The 15,750-nt window shown below is 49.0% G+C and overlaps 1 protein-coding gene across 1 annotated transcript in view; it reads left to right on the forward strand.

Annotated features, from left to right (window-relative positions):
• The window catches only part of abca1b (ATP-binding cassette, sub-family A (ABC1), member 1B), a 37,837-nt gene extending 22,388 nt beyond the window's left edge, over nt 1–15,449 (forward strand). Inside the window, exons 17-49 of the mRNA XM_079745383.1 lie at nt 237–441; nt 574–687; nt 1,166–1,340; nt 1,650–1,781; nt 2,090–2,367; nt 2,727–2,947; nt 3,213–3,288; nt 3,488–3,732; nt 4,035–4,086; nt 4,339–4,461; nt 4,637–4,791; nt 5,142–5,266; nt 5,625–5,723; nt 6,078–6,267; nt 6,480–6,574; nt 6,665–6,697; nt 6,807–6,912; nt 7,059–7,133; nt 7,403–7,572; nt 7,675–7,852; nt 8,280–8,395; nt 8,727–8,871; nt 8,970–9,093; nt 9,416–9,545; nt 9,717–9,843; nt 10,077–10,139; nt 10,325–10,431; nt 11,795–11,936; nt 12,069–12,203; nt 12,648–12,751; nt 12,894–12,986; nt 13,342–13,585; nt 13,867–15,449. Coding sequence (XP_079601509.1) covers nt 237–441; nt 574–687; nt 1,166–1,340; nt 1,650–1,781; nt 2,090–2,367; nt 2,727–2,947; nt 3,213–3,288; nt 3,488–3,732; nt 4,035–4,086; nt 4,339–4,461; nt 4,637–4,791; nt 5,142–5,266; nt 5,625–5,723; nt 6,078–6,267; nt 6,480–6,574; nt 6,665–6,697; nt 6,807–6,912; nt 7,059–7,133; nt 7,403–7,572; nt 7,675–7,852; nt 8,280–8,395; nt 8,727–8,871; nt 8,970–9,093; nt 9,416–9,545; nt 9,717–9,843; nt 10,077–10,139; nt 10,325–10,431; nt 11,795–11,936; nt 12,069–12,203; nt 12,648–12,751; nt 12,894–12,986; nt 13,342–13,585; nt 13,867–14,028 — 4,539 coding nt within the window. The 3' untranslated portion in view covers nt 14,029–15,449. The remainder of the gene's footprint in view (nt 1–236; nt 442–573; nt 688–1,165; nt 1,341–1,649; nt 1,782–2,089; nt 2,368–2,726; nt 2,948–3,212; nt 3,289–3,487; nt 3,733–4,034; nt 4,087–4,338; nt 4,462–4,636; nt 4,792–5,141; nt 5,267–5,624; nt 5,724–6,077; nt 6,268–6,479; nt 6,575–6,664; nt 6,698–6,806; nt 6,913–7,058; nt 7,134–7,402; nt 7,573–7,674; nt 7,853–8,279; nt 8,396–8,726; nt 8,872–8,969; nt 9,094–9,415; nt 9,546–9,716; nt 9,844–10,076; nt 10,140–10,324; nt 10,432–11,794; nt 11,937–12,068; nt 12,204–12,647; nt 12,752–12,893; nt 12,987–13,341; nt 13,586–13,866) is intronic.
• The last annotated feature ends 301 nt before the right edge of the window (nt 15,450–15,750 follow it).

Consider the following 15,750-nt stretch of genomic DNA (forward strand, 5'->3'; position numbering starts at 1 on the left):
AAAGGATGATTATATTGTCAATATAAATATAAACCCAGATGGATAAAAACTGATTGCTAAATACAAATGCGATGGATCACTATATATTATATATACAAATAAATGGAAACGGAACGGATGCTTGTACATTAATATGATGAACAAAGAATCGATGCAATTATTGAATATAGGCTTCAATAAGTTATAATAAAAAGGATATGTTTAAATGGTGTGTGTGTGTGCGTGTGCGTGTGTAGAGTCTGCTGTCCCCGGTGGCGTTTGGCTTCGGCTGTGAGTACTTTGCCCTGTTCGAGGAGCAGGGGGTGGGCATTCAGTGGTCCAACCTGGTGGCCAGCCCCCTGGAGCAGGACGACTTCAGCCTCACCACCGCCCTGGTCCTCATGTACTTCGACTCGTTCCTCTACGGGGTCATGACCTGGTACATCGAGGCGGTCTTCCCCGGTAAGGACCTCTCCGATGATCTGGTTTCGCTCTGTTTGTCACAACGACTTAGCACAACTGCAGTCCCTGGATTTTGGTTTAACCAATGAAATGCCTCGAGCATTCAATAACCATTTTGATCGGTGTCTTCAGGCCAGTACGGTATTCCTAGACCCTGGTTCTTCCTATTCACCAAGTCCTACTGGTTCGGAGAGGAGATGGGCACCACCACTAAAATCCCCCAGGGCTGCAAAGGAAACGCTGGTGGTAAGGCTGCACACACCTCTTCTCTCCACCAGGTAGCAGTAGGGAGGCTATTTTAACACTGCTGATCTGGACCACTAAGACAATGCTGATAAATGCTGTCTCTTGTGTTTCCTGTCTGCGGTTTGTTCAATCCAGCAATGTAAGCAGCCATCTGTCTGCGATGAACACATAAAAACATGGTTTTCGTAGGATCTCTCAACAACTTTAATGTGTCTTAGTGAACTCCTTTTCATGGGGACTTAACCGGAACCTTTTTAGCTTGAAGTCAAACACCCAAAACGGACTGTCCTGGCACTCCTGATTAAATGTGTAAGGTGCAATATGAACTGTTAAGCTGGTTGATTCATGGTAATGACCGACGATACTGTAGCCTTTTGGTAGGGACTATTATGTCGTTGTATAGAAGATGGACCCCTAGTGTGCTGTCCCCTACCTGGGATATGTTGACCCAAGGCTAATGCTAACTTTATCTGTCTAGCGGTGTGCATTGAGGAGGAGCCGTCCCACCTGAAGCCGGGGGTGTACATCGAGAACCTGGTGAAGGTTTATCGCCACGGCAAGAAGCTGGCAGTGGACGGCCTCTCGCTGGGCTTCTACGAGGGGCAGATCACCTCCTTCCTCGGTCACAACGGCGCTGGGAAGACCACCACCATGTAAGTGACGGAGGACAGGGTTATGGTGTAGCCCCAAAGCAGGCGACCTTGACGGGTCAGGGGTCATGGTTCCTATTTCTGGAACCTCTTACGTTTAAAGCTCTGTTATGAATACTTTGGTTTAGGTGGATGCTTTTGGGGTTGACACATTCAAAGAGTACTGTTAGGATTACCACTAGTGCAGAGAGTTTAGTACTGATAATGTCGCCAATCTCACCGTCAGTGTTTTGTTTGCTTGGAATGTGGTGAAGGGCTGAATATGAGAATGATCCAAGCTAGCGGCTAATGCTAGCATCCCCTCCTCCGTAGGTCTATCCTGACGGGCCTGTTCCCTCCGACCTCTGGCACGGCCTATATCATGGGCAAAGACATCCGGACAGAGCTCAGTGCCATCAGACAGAGTCTGGGCGTCTGCCCGCAACACAACGTCCTCTTCAGCATGTAAGTACCACGAGACTCCCCCCTGGCCTTGTTTAGATCACCCATAATCCTCTACTCTGAGGCGGGTCGAATCACCCGCGATCCTCCACTCTAAGCTAGCCCCCAACCCAAGCTGGCATACATTCACTTTGCCATATCCCGCTGCCCTGAGCGAGACCTTCTCCTGGTCCTCATTGCGCCTCAAATGAATTCTCCCGATTTGAGCACGATTTGAGCACCCCAGTCCCGAAGGTTTCAGCCAGACTCCTTCACGTAGCTCAGCGACCGTCCCCCGGACCCCCGATGCCCCTGACATGTGGTTCTCCCAGGCTGACGGTGGAGGAGCACATCTGGTTCTACGGCCGGCTCAAGGGTCTGACGGAGGAGCAGGTGAAGGTGGAGATCGAGCAGATCCTCAAGGACACGGGCCTGCCCCACAAACGCAAGTCCCCCACCCGCACGCTCTCGGGGGGCATGCAGAGGAAGCTGTCGGTGGCCCTGGCGTTCGTCGGGGGGTCGAAAGTCGTCATCCTGGACGAGCCAACGGCCGGCGTGGACCCTTACGCCCGCAGAGGGATCTGGGATCTGCTGCTCAACTACAGACAAGGTGGGTGGACCTCTTCCTCTTTGGTCTCATCAGGACCAGCGGATTGGCCGCGAGGAACCAACCGCTGAGGAGGAAAATGGCGTCTGTGATCTGGCGTAGTAATTTAGTAGACTCCTTTATCCAAAGGGGCTTGGGATTTTTTGATTCAGGTGATTAAAGGAGCAGGTAGGGGCTAGGTATCTCGTTCCAAGGTCGCAGCAGGCGTGGCGTGAACAGTGGGGTTGGAAACCAGTTCGGCCTCAAGTCAAACACCCTAACGAGACCACGGTGTTCACCACAATGCCGCTCAATGGAATTGGTTCAGAAAAGAGGTAAGGATCGGCCTCTGACACTCCTCGGCTCCTCCCCCTCCCTTTCAGACCGGACCATCATCCTGTCCACGCACCACATGGACGAGGCGGACATCCTGGGCGACCGCATTGCCATCATCTCCCACGGGAAGCTGTGCTGCGTGGGCTCCTCGCTGTTCCTGAAGAACCAGCTGGGCACGGGCTACTACCTGACCCTGGTCAAGAGGGAGCCCGAACCCTCTCTGGCCTCCTGCCGCAATTCCTCCAGCACTGTGTCTTTCACCAAGAAGGTAAACGTCTGCAGCAGCGACCGGGCCACCTGCTGGCTGACGGTGGTGTTACTGCTGCAGAATATGTTATCAAACCATTGTTATGGTAGTATAATCATTTTTAGAACGTTTATAGTTTAATAACTGTTTCAGGACTTGGGTGTATTTAGGTGTGTAGATGTATTTAAGTATCGTTGGATATTTCAAATGTATGCATTTATTTCTTTGATATAAACTTGTTTTGTCTCCTTCATTCTCTCTCTCCGTCTGTCTGTCTCATGTACAGGAGGAAGAGTGTGCGTCTGTCAGTAGCTCTGATGCAGGCCTCGGCAGTGAGAATGAGAGCGAGGCCGCCACCATCGGTAGGCATCTCCCACCAAGCGTTTGTTTATTGCACTATTCAGGATGGTTTCTAAGGAAAAGCAGACATTATTCGATTATATCGGCTTTGCTACTCAGGTCTCTTGGCCCACGTCTGCGTAGCTCCATAAACCTCCTGTGATTGATTGTCAAGGAAGAAAAATAAAAAACTGACCTCCGATTCCCCTCGTCACCCCCCAGAGAACGGACTGGCCGCCTCCATGTGCCCCTTCATCGCCCCGGACGTGGCCAACATCTCCAGCCTGATCCTGGGCCACGTCCCGGCGGCGCGGTTGGTGGAGGACCTGGGCCACGAGCTGACCTACGTGCTGCCCTACAGCGCGGCCAAGGGCGGGGCCTTTGTGCCCCTCTTCAAAGACCTGGACCACCGGCTGGCCGACCTTGGCATCTCCAGCTACGGAGTGTCGGACACCACCCTGGAGGAGGTGAAAAGGCGTCTGGGGCGTTCACAAGTTAACCTTCCAGCCGGGTTATGATATGCAATCTCTCCTCTCCTGTAATGCATCCCTCAGAACAGCTTTTAACATCCAACTCCACCCTCACCCATTTTTCTTCGTTTGGATTCCTCATTTGGATACAGTGAAATGTTCTATGGGTCATTTCAGTAGTTTATTAAGGATTCTCTGTGGGGAGGATTTAATGAATGCATGTCTTGGAGAAACCTTCTTCATAATAACGGAGTACAAAGTTGATCTTTCTCTAACTGAGGACTTTCGCTGTTCTGTAGATTTTCCTGAAAGTGGCCGAAGATAACGGCGTCGATGTTGAAGTCCCATCAGGTAAGGTGTCCTGAAAACGACCCCTGACCTCTGAACCCTGTGGCCTTTCATTCCAAAAAATAAAACACGCAGGTCACAGCTTGTCTGGTGTATCAATAAACTGTTGCTTGTGTAACTGCAAACATGGAAGACAGATGAAGAGAACAGACAGAAAGAAAGAACATCAGCATAAAAGAACATGGCTGGATGGACAAACTGATGTGTCTCATATATCCCATAACAAAGTATATGTGTGTGTGTGTGTGTGTGTAGACGGAACACTGCCAGTGAAGCGGAGGCCGCGAACGCATGCCTTCGGTGGAGACCACCAGAGCTGTCTGAAGCCCCTCACTGAGGATGATCACGAGGAAGGCAACGAATCCGAGGGAGACCCAGGTAGAAACACTCACTCACTCACTGACTCACTCACTCACTTATTGACTCACTCACTCACTCACTCACTCACTCACGCACTCACTCACTCACTCACTCACTCACACTCTTGAACAGTTTGGCCGCTTCAGTTTATTCTGAGTGACGTGTACCGAACCGTCCTGTTATTTTACTAAAGGTGCAGATCCACGTGAGACGGACTGGCTGCACTGCAGTCACGGAAAAGGATCCTACAAGGAGAAGGGCTGGACTCTGAGGAAACAGCAGTTCATCGCCCTGATTTGGAAGAGGTTCCTCTATGCCCGACGCTCCCGGAAAGGATTCTTCGCTCAGGTGAAGCTTATGTTGGATGGGGCCACTGCTATAGAATCGAGGCGTTTCTTGATTGTTCATTGTGGGGACATATCAGTGCTATGATTGGCTACTGGGATAGAATGATTTGGGCAGTTCTATGATTGGACATCCCTGAAGGCAGACGGCAGAGCTGAGGTCGTCTATTAAGATTAATTCCAATGTCATCCTTTCTTTTCATTTGAACAAATTTCTTCTTCTGCACTTTGCATTGATGCTTTGCAAAAAAAAAACCTCTATTGCTCTAGGAGTCTGTTACAGTGTATTAGAGCGATGATTGGCTGTGGCTAGACGTGAATACTTGGGTTTCTGACCTGTTCCCCTCCTTGTAGATTGTCCTTCCTGCCGTGTTTGTCTGCATCGCTCTGGTGTTCAGCCTTATCGTCCCACCCTTCGGAAAGTATCCCAGCATTGAGCTCCAGCCATGGATGTACGAGGAGCAGGTCACCTTCATCAGGTACTGCAGATCCCCTGACGCACTCGCTCTCACTCCCGAACCCCTCTCACTCCCGAGCCCCTCTCACTCCCGAACCCCTCTCACTCCCGAACCCCTCTCACTCCCAAACCCCTCTCACTCCCGAACCCCTCTCACTCCCGAACCCCTCTCACTCCCGAACCCCTCTCACTCCCAAGCCCCTCTCACTCCCGAACCCCTCTCACTCCCGAACCCCTCTCACTCCCGAACCCCTCTCTCACCCTCAATCGACACTTTGGAAAATGTATATGTCTGTTGAGGAATGAGTTGTTGTGTGTGTGTGTGTGTGAGGCGTATCAGGGTGTTTGTGAAAGGGTTATTTATTGATCTGTGTCCCCAGTAACGACGCCCCCGACGATGTCACCATGAACAAGCTGCTGAGTGCTCTGATGGAGGCCCCGGGCTTGGGCACGCGCTGCATGGAAGGACATCCCTTCCCGTAAGACCCCACCCCGCCCTGCCCCAAATACACCACATTTCTTCCTGTTGACTGTTGACCAGAGTGGTGGGTCATTCGATAGGAAATATACTTTTGTCTCTCCCACCTGAGCTTCACAATAAGGAGGTCAGCCCCAAACTGGAGAATCGTAAAAAACAAAAATCTCTAATCCTGTCTTATCCTAACCACAAAATAACCTCAAACAAAATATCGAAACCAACCATTATAATAAATGGGCCTGAGTCCGTCCTGACGAAGTGCAACCATGACGATGACTATGACCTTTTTTCGACCTCTTGACCCCCCGTTATGATTGACCAATGGGCGCCCACCTTCTCCCCCTTCTCTCTCCAGTGGGAGTTCCTGTACGATGGGAGACGAGGAGTGGGCCGTTCCTGAAATTCCTGAGAGCGTTCAGATGCTCTTCAGCGCCACCAACTGGACCATGGACGACCCCTCCCCCGCCTGCAACTGCAGCTGCGACGGAAAGAAAAAGATGCTTCCGGAATGTCCCGCTGGAGCGGGCGGACTGCCTCCACTAGAGGTAAACGCAATGCACTGCCAGTACTTAGTTGGAGCCTGGACATGTCAGGTCACAGCCTTATTCCAAACCCGTCAAAGTACATCCCTTGCCCTTTGTCACTAATTTGTCTAGTCCTGTCCTTACACCTAACCATAAGTCAAGTTTTGACCTCGACCTTGACCCTGAGCATAGCCAACAGGTAACGTTGGACCTCGTTGTTGTTGTGTGTGCAGATCAAAATCAGTGCTACAGACACGCTGCAGAACCTGACTGGCCGAAACATCTCCGATTACCTGGTGAAGACCTACGCTCAGATCATCGGAAAAAGGTACACAAGAACCATCATTCTTTATAAGCCCACTGGTACTGCAAAATACATTTCTAACAAAACCTTTCTTTCCTTTTTGTCTTTGATCAGTTTGAACAACAAAGTGTGGGTGAATGAATTCAGGTAAGTTTTCCAATTTCACCTTGTGTTTTTCCAAATTTCTTTGACCAAAAATACATAGATTACACATTATTTGACATTAATGTTAAGGCGTGTTGTCTTTCTTTGGCAGATATGGAGGCTTCTCATTGGGCGCCAGGAGCACTCAAGTCCTCCCTGCAGCCAATGAGGTGGACGATGCCATCGAGCGGGTCCGAAAGATCTTTGAACTACAGAAGGTTTGTGTAAAGCCCACTTGGGACGGTTTAAATCTTGTTGCTGACTGAAGATTACAGTACAATGGCTCACACAATGTGCTCTCAACAGCTTCTGAAGGCCTGCCTATATGCACAATGTTTATTTAGTTTTCTGTCTCTTGCCAAAGGGGGCTGCAGCGGACCGGTTCCTGGGCAGCTTGTCCGGCTTCATCAATGGCCTGGACACCAAGAACAACGTGAAGGTAAGGAGACCTTAAGTCGGTCCACATTTTAGGCCTTTGAAGCCCTCTGAAAAAACGGCGTGCTTCAGGGCTTTGCGAATAAAGTTAAACTCACCCAAGCTCTTTGTGTCTCCTACTCTTCTTCCTCATCCCTCCTTTGATATTTTTCCTACTTCTCTACTTTCCACATTCAACTCTTTCGCCTCTTCCTCCTCCTCGTGCTCCTATTCCAATTTCCTCCTCTTCCTCCTACGTCTATTCCTCCTTCCTGCCCCTTCTCCTGCTCCCAGATCTGGTTCAACAACAAGGGCTGGCACAGCATCGGGGCGTTCATAAACGTGATTAACAACGGCATCCTGCGTTCCAACCTGCCGCCCGGGGCGGACCCCACCAAGTACGGTATCAGCGCCTTCAACCACCCCCTCAACCTGACCAAGGAGCAGCTGTCCCAGGTCGCACTGTGAGTACGCTTTGGGTTGAGCACACCCGTTGCCACATAGGGACCATGACCCTGTAAAGACTATTTCCTTTGTGTCTGATGATCTTCCTCCTCCTCCTCCAGGGTTACCACCTCGGTGGATGTGCTAGTGTCCATCTGTGTGATCTTCGCCATGTCCTTCGTGCCGGCCAGCTTCGTTGTGTTCCTCATCCAGGAGCGCGTGAGCAAGGCCAAGCACATGCAGTTCATCAGCGGCGTGCAGCCACTCCTGTACTGGGTGGCCAACTTTACGTGGGACATGGTGAGTAGGGGCGGGGACGGAGGAGGAAGGCCTGACAGGAAGTGGAGGGGTGGGTGCTGAGGGGACAGGACGTGAGGGGGGGGCATAGGTGTGACTGAATCCGGTGTAATTACAATGTGACTTATTTCGTTATACTTTTTGTCTTATGCACACATATCAATACACATAGACCTCAGTTTTTTGCCATATTTTTGGTCAAGAAGATTTTAATTTGCATACTTTTTAATACAAACAATGCATTTTGCAAATTGTCGAACCCATAGTTTACTTTGTAAAAAAAAAACAGGTCCACAAAATCCTAAATGTTATGAAATTCCATAATGTGTGACATGACCATAAATATGATTTGACCCATGGGATATTGGTGGTGTAATTGTGTGGTGGACTATCACATTAACACGCCCTGCTCCCTGTTTGTGTTCCCCAGCTCAACTACGTCGTCCCGGCGACCCTCGTCATCCTCATCTTCGTCTGCTTCCAACAGCAGGCCTACGTCTCCTCCACCAATCTGCCCGCACTGGCCCTGCTTCTGCTGCTCTACGGGTGAGTGATTCGAACCCATGACCCCCTGGCATTCAAAGGGCTGCGTTATCGTATTCCCCTTCCAGAGGGCAGAGAGTTATGGGGTCACCTAGTAAAAACGTGGAGTTGTTCTATGGAACGCTTAAGAAAACTTCTTCTGTTGATTGTTTTTGTTTCCTTTTTCCCCTTCCAAAGGAATAAACAGAGTAACCCGTTACGCTATGAGTTGCTCATGTATTATATCTTAATAGATTTGATGCTTTGTGTATACATTTTTGATGACCCATTGAGCGAGAAAATCGCAATTCCCTCCCGAAACCAGACCTGACCTCTCGTCTGTGTCGTCCCTCAGGTGGTCGATCACCCCGCTGATGTACCCGGCTTCGTTCTTCTTCACCATCCCCAGCACGGCCTACGTGGTCCTCACCAGCGTCAACATCCTCATCGGCATCAACGGCAGCATCTCCACCTTCGTCATGGAGCTGTTCGGGAACAACGTGAGTCTGAGCAACCGCCATACGGCCAAGTATGGCGTCTTCCGTGGAGGCACGGTGCTCAAGGGCTCTGCTAACCTGCTTTTTTGGGGGTTCTGCAGGAGATCGGAGGGATCAACGACATCTTGAAGAACGTTCTGCTCATCTTCCCTCACTTCTGCCTTGGGAGGGGCCTCATCGACATGGTGAAGAATCAGGCCATGGCCGACGCCCTGGAGCGATTCGGTGAGATTCACGATCCTGTCTCGCTCATCGGGTAGAGAATTGGTTAGAAGTTTGATTCCCAGTGATTTGGAAACGTGGGTTTTTTATTTTATTTTATCGTTTTGATTTAACCTACCCATAAATAGTTTTTTTTTTATAATGCACAGGATATCCATATACCATGGGTTAACTAAGCTTTCTAGTGGACATTTAGTTTCCTTCAAGAAATCAAACCAATCAAGCCAATCCCAAAAATATTATACAAAATAATGAATGCAGGTCTGAAACTAACGGTTCAGCTGTGTATTGGGATTGTTCCCTCAAACCGTTCTGTGGTGTCCAGGGGAGAACCGGTTGCGCTCTCCGTTGGAGTGGGACATGGTGGGGAAGAACCTGTTTGCCATGGCTGTGGAGGGGGCGGTCTTCTTCATCATCACCGTGCTCATCCAGTACCGCTTCTGCATCAAGCCCAGGTACTGGAACATGAAGACATATACACGCATATATACCTTCTCACACACGCCTTCAGACAAACACACATACTGTGACAACTGGCTGCTCACACACAGACAGACAGACAGACAGACAGACAGACAACTGGCTAAGCTCCACCGGCGTGTTCCTGACCTTTCCCCCCCCACCAGGCCCATCAGCCACCGGAAGAAGCTGACCCCGATCGGGGAGGAAGATGAGGACGTAGCTCGTGAGAGGCAGAGGATTGTGCACGGCATGGGACAGGGAGATATCCTGGAGCTACGTCAGCTGACCAAGGTGCAGGCCGCTCCCCCTCTTTCCTTCTATCTATCTTCGCCTCCGCCCACACACTATCTCATCCACCCTTTTCTCCCCACCCACTGCATTAAACCCATACAATTTATTTTGCCGTCCATCTTTAATTTTGCCTATTCGTTTTAGGGGAGGCTGGACCTAAACTTGAGTCTTTAGACTACAGCATTCAAATATGGATAGTGTTTTTCTGTGACCTGAACAAAGTGTTTGTACAGGTATACAAGAGGAAGCAGAAGCCAGCGGTGGACCGTCTGTGTGTCGGCATACCCCCTGGAGAGGTGAGCTGGATGGAGGGGACAGGATTCAACACAACTTTGATTTAATTCTTAATTTTAATATTGTTTTTGATGTTGAGATGATTGAATGATGATGAACAGTTGTCAACAAATCCTTTATCAGAGCAGGGATGGTACTGTATTAATATGGATCTGTCAATCACTTAATTTCTCCCTCTCGCCATCAGTGTTTTGGCCTACTGGGAGTGAACGGAGCAGGGAAGACCACCACCTTTAAGATGCTGACAGGAGACGCCATGGTGACCAGTGGAGAGGCCTTCATAGCTGGGAGGAGGTAAGCACAGCCTCCCCTCTCCTCTTATTATTGCCTTTGAACATCCCACTTCCACAGACTGACCTCTAGGCCTGCTAGAGCCAGTCTAACCCCTTACCTTACCTGTGACGTGTATCAGCACCCACTGAGAGTCTCTATGGATCAAAGCATCTGCTAAACGACCCTATACCCTGGAGGGTACATGGGCCCCTTTGACCCAGTGTTAGATCATGTTGGATATAATGGCGCGTTTCCACCAGCGGGTGCAGTTAGGACAGTACGATAAGGTCCGGTAGCATAGGTGTGTTAATGCGCAACTTGGTTACGGCTCACGTCTCCACCGCGGGTTTAATGTAGGGCGGGTTTAAGCCAGATGGCGATAGCCGCGGCAGCTTGGTAAGCACCGTGACCATAGCAGCCCAGACGCAGTGTAGCCTGCTAATAAATCCAATTTAAAAAGAAGAAAGCGGCACAGTAAACAAAGAGAAACAATGCAGGACGTCCAAGAAGGACGGCAAACTTTTCCACAAAATTTTCTTCAATAAGCTAAGCTTTCACCGTTTGCCAGAAATACCCTGCGGGTACTTTGTTTGTTTTTTATCATCCCCCTGTCGCCCGGAAGTGACGATTCTGTCGACCGATCAACGGACGGCGCGTGTAGCTCGGACTTGTTGGCACCCTTTCAGACCGCTTGGTACCCCAACAGAGGAGTACTGAGAGTAGAGTACTAAGTACTTAGTCCGGACCCCGCCCACTTTTGGCGGTGTAAACGCAAACCGTTCTGCACCTATTTATACCAAACCGAACCGCTGGTGGCAACACGTAAGCTATGCCATAAGATATGCCATTAACCTGATCATACTTTCTATGGGTAATTGATTAGGAATAACTTCTTCAAGGACACTTCTTGACAGCAAAGTATTTGATTTAATTTTAAAGCATGATCACGGGAAGATACAGGCAGCAATTGACCAACCATGTAGACAATTTGTGTACATGATGCTTGTAGGAAAACTTTCACACCATGGTCAGTGACAACAAAGGGAACAAAGGCGAGGGGGAGTGATCGTTGTGGAGAGTTAAGGATTGGCCGTGGGTTAAGTCAACCCTGGTGGGAGAGACTAAGTTTATTTGCAATGCACTATGGGGGAGAGTGGACATTTCTACAAGGCTGCAAGACAGTTATAGGAATCTGCACAACAAAGGAGTCAGCAGATTGGCATGGCCTCGGTGTCAGACCCCTGGCTACAGTGCCAATGCAAATGCAAACTACTGTAACACGTTTTAATGGAGACAGGAAGAGAGACATCTCTAGGTGCAAGGAGAATTTATACGAATGCCTTTAACGTGTGTGTGTGTGTGTGTGTGTGTGTGTGTGTGTCAGCATCCTGAGGGAGATAGATGAGGTCCACCAGAACATGGGCTACTGTCCCCAGTTTGACGCCATCAACGACCTGCTGACCGGCAGGGAGCACCTGGAGTTCTACGCCGTGTTGAGGGGGGTCCCCGAGAAGGAAGTCTGCGACGTGAGTCAATGTTATACAATTTCATCGATTGAACATTTATTGTACTTGCATTTCATTTCTTATGTTCGTGTTGGTGCCATGCATGTGTATGGCCGTTTCTAACCCGTTCTGTTGGTGCGTTGTGGGGACCAGGTGGCGGAGTGGGGCATCAAGAAGCTGGGTCTGGTGAAGTACGTGGACAAGGCGGCGGGCAGCTACAGCGGAGGAAACATGAGGAAGCTGTCCACCGCCATGGCACTGATTGGTGGACCGCCGGTTGTTTTCCTGGTAGGCCTGCACGCATGCTCGATTGCCTACAGGCACTTGAACACTAGCAAACAAAAGTTGAGCCATTTACTTTTCACACAATCAAATAATCCCTTAATTTGGGTGACATCAATATACTGTAAACCAGAACACAATCAGGCCAGCTATTGCGTAAACACTAGGCTCAGTAGAAACTGGCTCGGTCTGGGTTTGTTTTCTGATGGGAGAAAGGAGAGACTTCAGTTGGCGTTAACGTGTCTGTTGTTGTACAGAGAGAATTGAGAGTGAAAAGAGAAACACAACTGTAGATAAAAGCTCAGAACTCTTTCGGGAAAAACGTGTCCTTAAGACAGCGGAGGAGAAGGAAGGTGTTGTGTTGAGGTCGCTGTGTCTCCCCTCCTGACCTCTTCCTCTGTGTCTCGTGCTCCCCCTGTGGGCTCTCCTCTGCCTTCGGTGCTGCTCCAGGACGAGCCCACCACAGGCATGGACCCCAAGGCCCGCCGCGCTCTCTGGAACTGCATCCACAGCGTCATCAAGGAGGGCCGATCGGTGGTGCTCACCTCGCACAGGTCAGCACTCTCCAAACACACACACTGGCCTACTCACTCACACTCTCCAACAGAAACACGCATAGGGAGATTTCTCTGATGTACCTAAATAAAAACCTTAAACCATACTGAGTGTATCATGCGTTCTGTTTTTGACTCTCAGCATGGAGGAGTGTGAGGCTCTGTGCACCAGAATGGCAATCATGGTGAACGGGAGGTTCCGCTGTCTGGGCAGCGTCCAACACCTCAAGAACAGGTAAATCCAGCCGTTAAAAGCTGTAAATACATCAGTTTATCGGCCACAAGCATCATTGTTGTTCCTCTGTGAGAGGGCTCCATTTGTCTCATGGAATAGTGTCTTCTCTTGATATTGTACGAATGCAACTCAATCTTTCAAGATACACAGGTTGATGGCTGTTTGTTTAGTTACTTAAATAATGCATCAAATCTGAGCTATCAACCTTAATATTGTCACTAACCTATGCATTGAAGTTAAGGCTTTCGTATTTTCCCGCTTTGTTTGATGGCTTCATGTGAGATTTGATCATCAACTCCTCCGTACACAATCAGGCGTTTCAACCGCCTCCCTACCTCTCTTCCTTCCCCACCAGGTTTGGCGATGGCTATACCATCGTCCTGCGTGTGACAGGACCCGACCCCGACCTGGTGCCGGTGATGAAGTTCATCGAGAGCGAGTTGCCGGGCAGCACACTGAAGGAGAGGCACCGCAACATGCTGCAGTACCAGCTGCCCTCCAGCTCCACCTCCCTCGCACACGTCTTCTCCATTCTGGCCCGCAACAAGGAGCTGCTGCAGATAGAGGACTACTCCGTCAGCCAGACCACCCTGGACCAGGTACATCAATAGACCCACACATGCCTTCTTAGGGACCACGGTGGACAACACCAGTCCAGGTACATGGAGATTCACTGATGTTTCTGAGAATAAACCGAAATGGGTTCATGAAAACGGTGGTGAATATTGCAGATATTACGATCAAAACACTGACCAAAGCGATGAAACTTGGACCCAAAGGGATCCAACGCAGACCCATGAGACCAAACCCCAATGACGTCTAGACTGTCACTTTTGCACACTGATCCCATCCCTGACCCCGTCTCTGCGTCTCGTCACAGGTGTTTGTGAACTTCGCCAAGGACCAAAGTGACGACTACCACTCCAAAGACAATTCTGTGAAACGGAAGGAGACAGCGATCACCATCCCCCACCTGTCCTCCGGGGGCGCTGCGGCAACCGCGGCGGCGGCAGAGGACAAGCTCAGAGAGTCCGTCATGTGAGACCCGACCGACGCCAGCAGAACCTAGAGTGATGGCAGAGCGTAAACCCAGACCTTGACGCAGAGTTGGCCTGACCTGTTAAACCTCCAGTATTGTTTATCTTATAAAACGTTGTTGTTGACAAAAGTTGTTCTGCCCGTTGAACCGGACGAAACCTGTCCAAACTGGAACCAAGCAGACCGAAGCGGTCGATGCAGGACGACTCTAATGATTCCCAGTGGAGTATCTGGGAGGCAGGCCTCTCTACGGCTGTTGGCACCGCAGAGCGAGAGAGCAAAAGAAAGGGAGCTTTAAACTTGAATACAGCAAGATGCTCCTTTCCCTGTTTTTTTTTTTGGGGGGGGGGTTTTCTCCCTATTTTGTGTGATTGCGATCAGTGCCTGCCTATGATAACAATTCAGGATTTGTGTCGTATTTGATGTGTGTTGAAGAATCAAAACAATTTCAATGGCCAAGGGCTAGACTGTAAAATCTTTTTTGTTAATTTCGAATCCTTTGATTTTAGTTTTTTCAATGTTGCTTTTATTTATACATGTAGATGATGCCAGAACTGTTGGATTGTTTGGCCTTTTATTTTCTCCCCCCTCCTTCAGTGGCGTTCTTGTAAAGGCCTTGTGTAGTACAGGGACTTGGGGGTCCCCTATAGCCTCTCTTCTCAACAACACTCCCATCAACGTGTGTAACGGACACCGTGCAATGTACTGTATCGTTTGAGAAGTGTGGGGGGGGGGGGTTGATTTTATAGATTTTATAAGAAAAGACGAGAGAAAATAACAGATTTGTTTTAAGTGTCTACATTTCATACCGTTTTTTATACCTCAACACATTTTACACACACACACACACAGTTAGGGCTAGATTTATGAATGCTTTCATAGCACACTACAGTATTTTCAATGCCTTGACCACTATTGGGTGGGGGAGGGGCTTTTCTACTGTTGAGTTCCAAACCATTTCAAGATGTTTGATGTTTGTTGTAATTTAAAGCCGTTCTGGCTTGTTTGTCGCCCAGTGAAATAATTCATTCGGGTGACCATTTAAGATTTGGCATAAGCTAAGTGACTTGCAATGAGACCAAAGTAAGGGTACATCACTGAACTGTCCTTAAGGTTAAAGGTCAGGGTCCTTTAGTGGTGTGGGGAGAATGAAGAGGAGAAGGGGAAAGCCCCATGCCAAGCACTTTAATCATGGTGTCAATTGGAATTGTTTTATTGCACTGAAATTTCCACAGATTACGTTGGGTGATTTGTTTCCCATGTTTTGTTATTCCTTTTTTCTTTTTTTTTGATCAAATAAGAGATCTGACTTAGAAAAAAAGTTGTATATTTAATATCTGTTTACGTTGAAATGTATAAAGACAGGACTGTGAGGATAACTGTTACTGGCCCTGCACAAAATACAATAAATACAAAACAAATCGACCCCTCTCTCGATGTACTCCGTGAAGCTGTTGGAAGCTGTTCTACTTGGAAGCTGTTCTACTCCTAAGTGTTTCTAGGTTTAAAACCTAGAAACACTTCTTCATCCTGCAATGTGTGCTTTCAGAAGTGCTTCTGAGCAAAGCCGAGCTAGACTGGCTGGAACCTACTAAATCTACCCCATCCCAATACTATCAAGGTGATCTGCCTTCGATTGGCCATAGGGAGACCTCAAGTTTAAAGAGTCCTCCACTATTGACCAATTTGGAATTAGCAATGCTCAGGTAGAAAAAGGGAATCTATT

The sequence above is a fragment of the Pollachius pollachius genome (assembly GCF_949987615.1).
Source record: "Pollachius pollachius genome assembly, chromosome: 10".
Classification (NCBI taxonomy): Eukaryota; Metazoa; Chordata; class Actinopteri; order Gadiformes; family Gadidae; genus Pollachius; species Pollachius pollachius.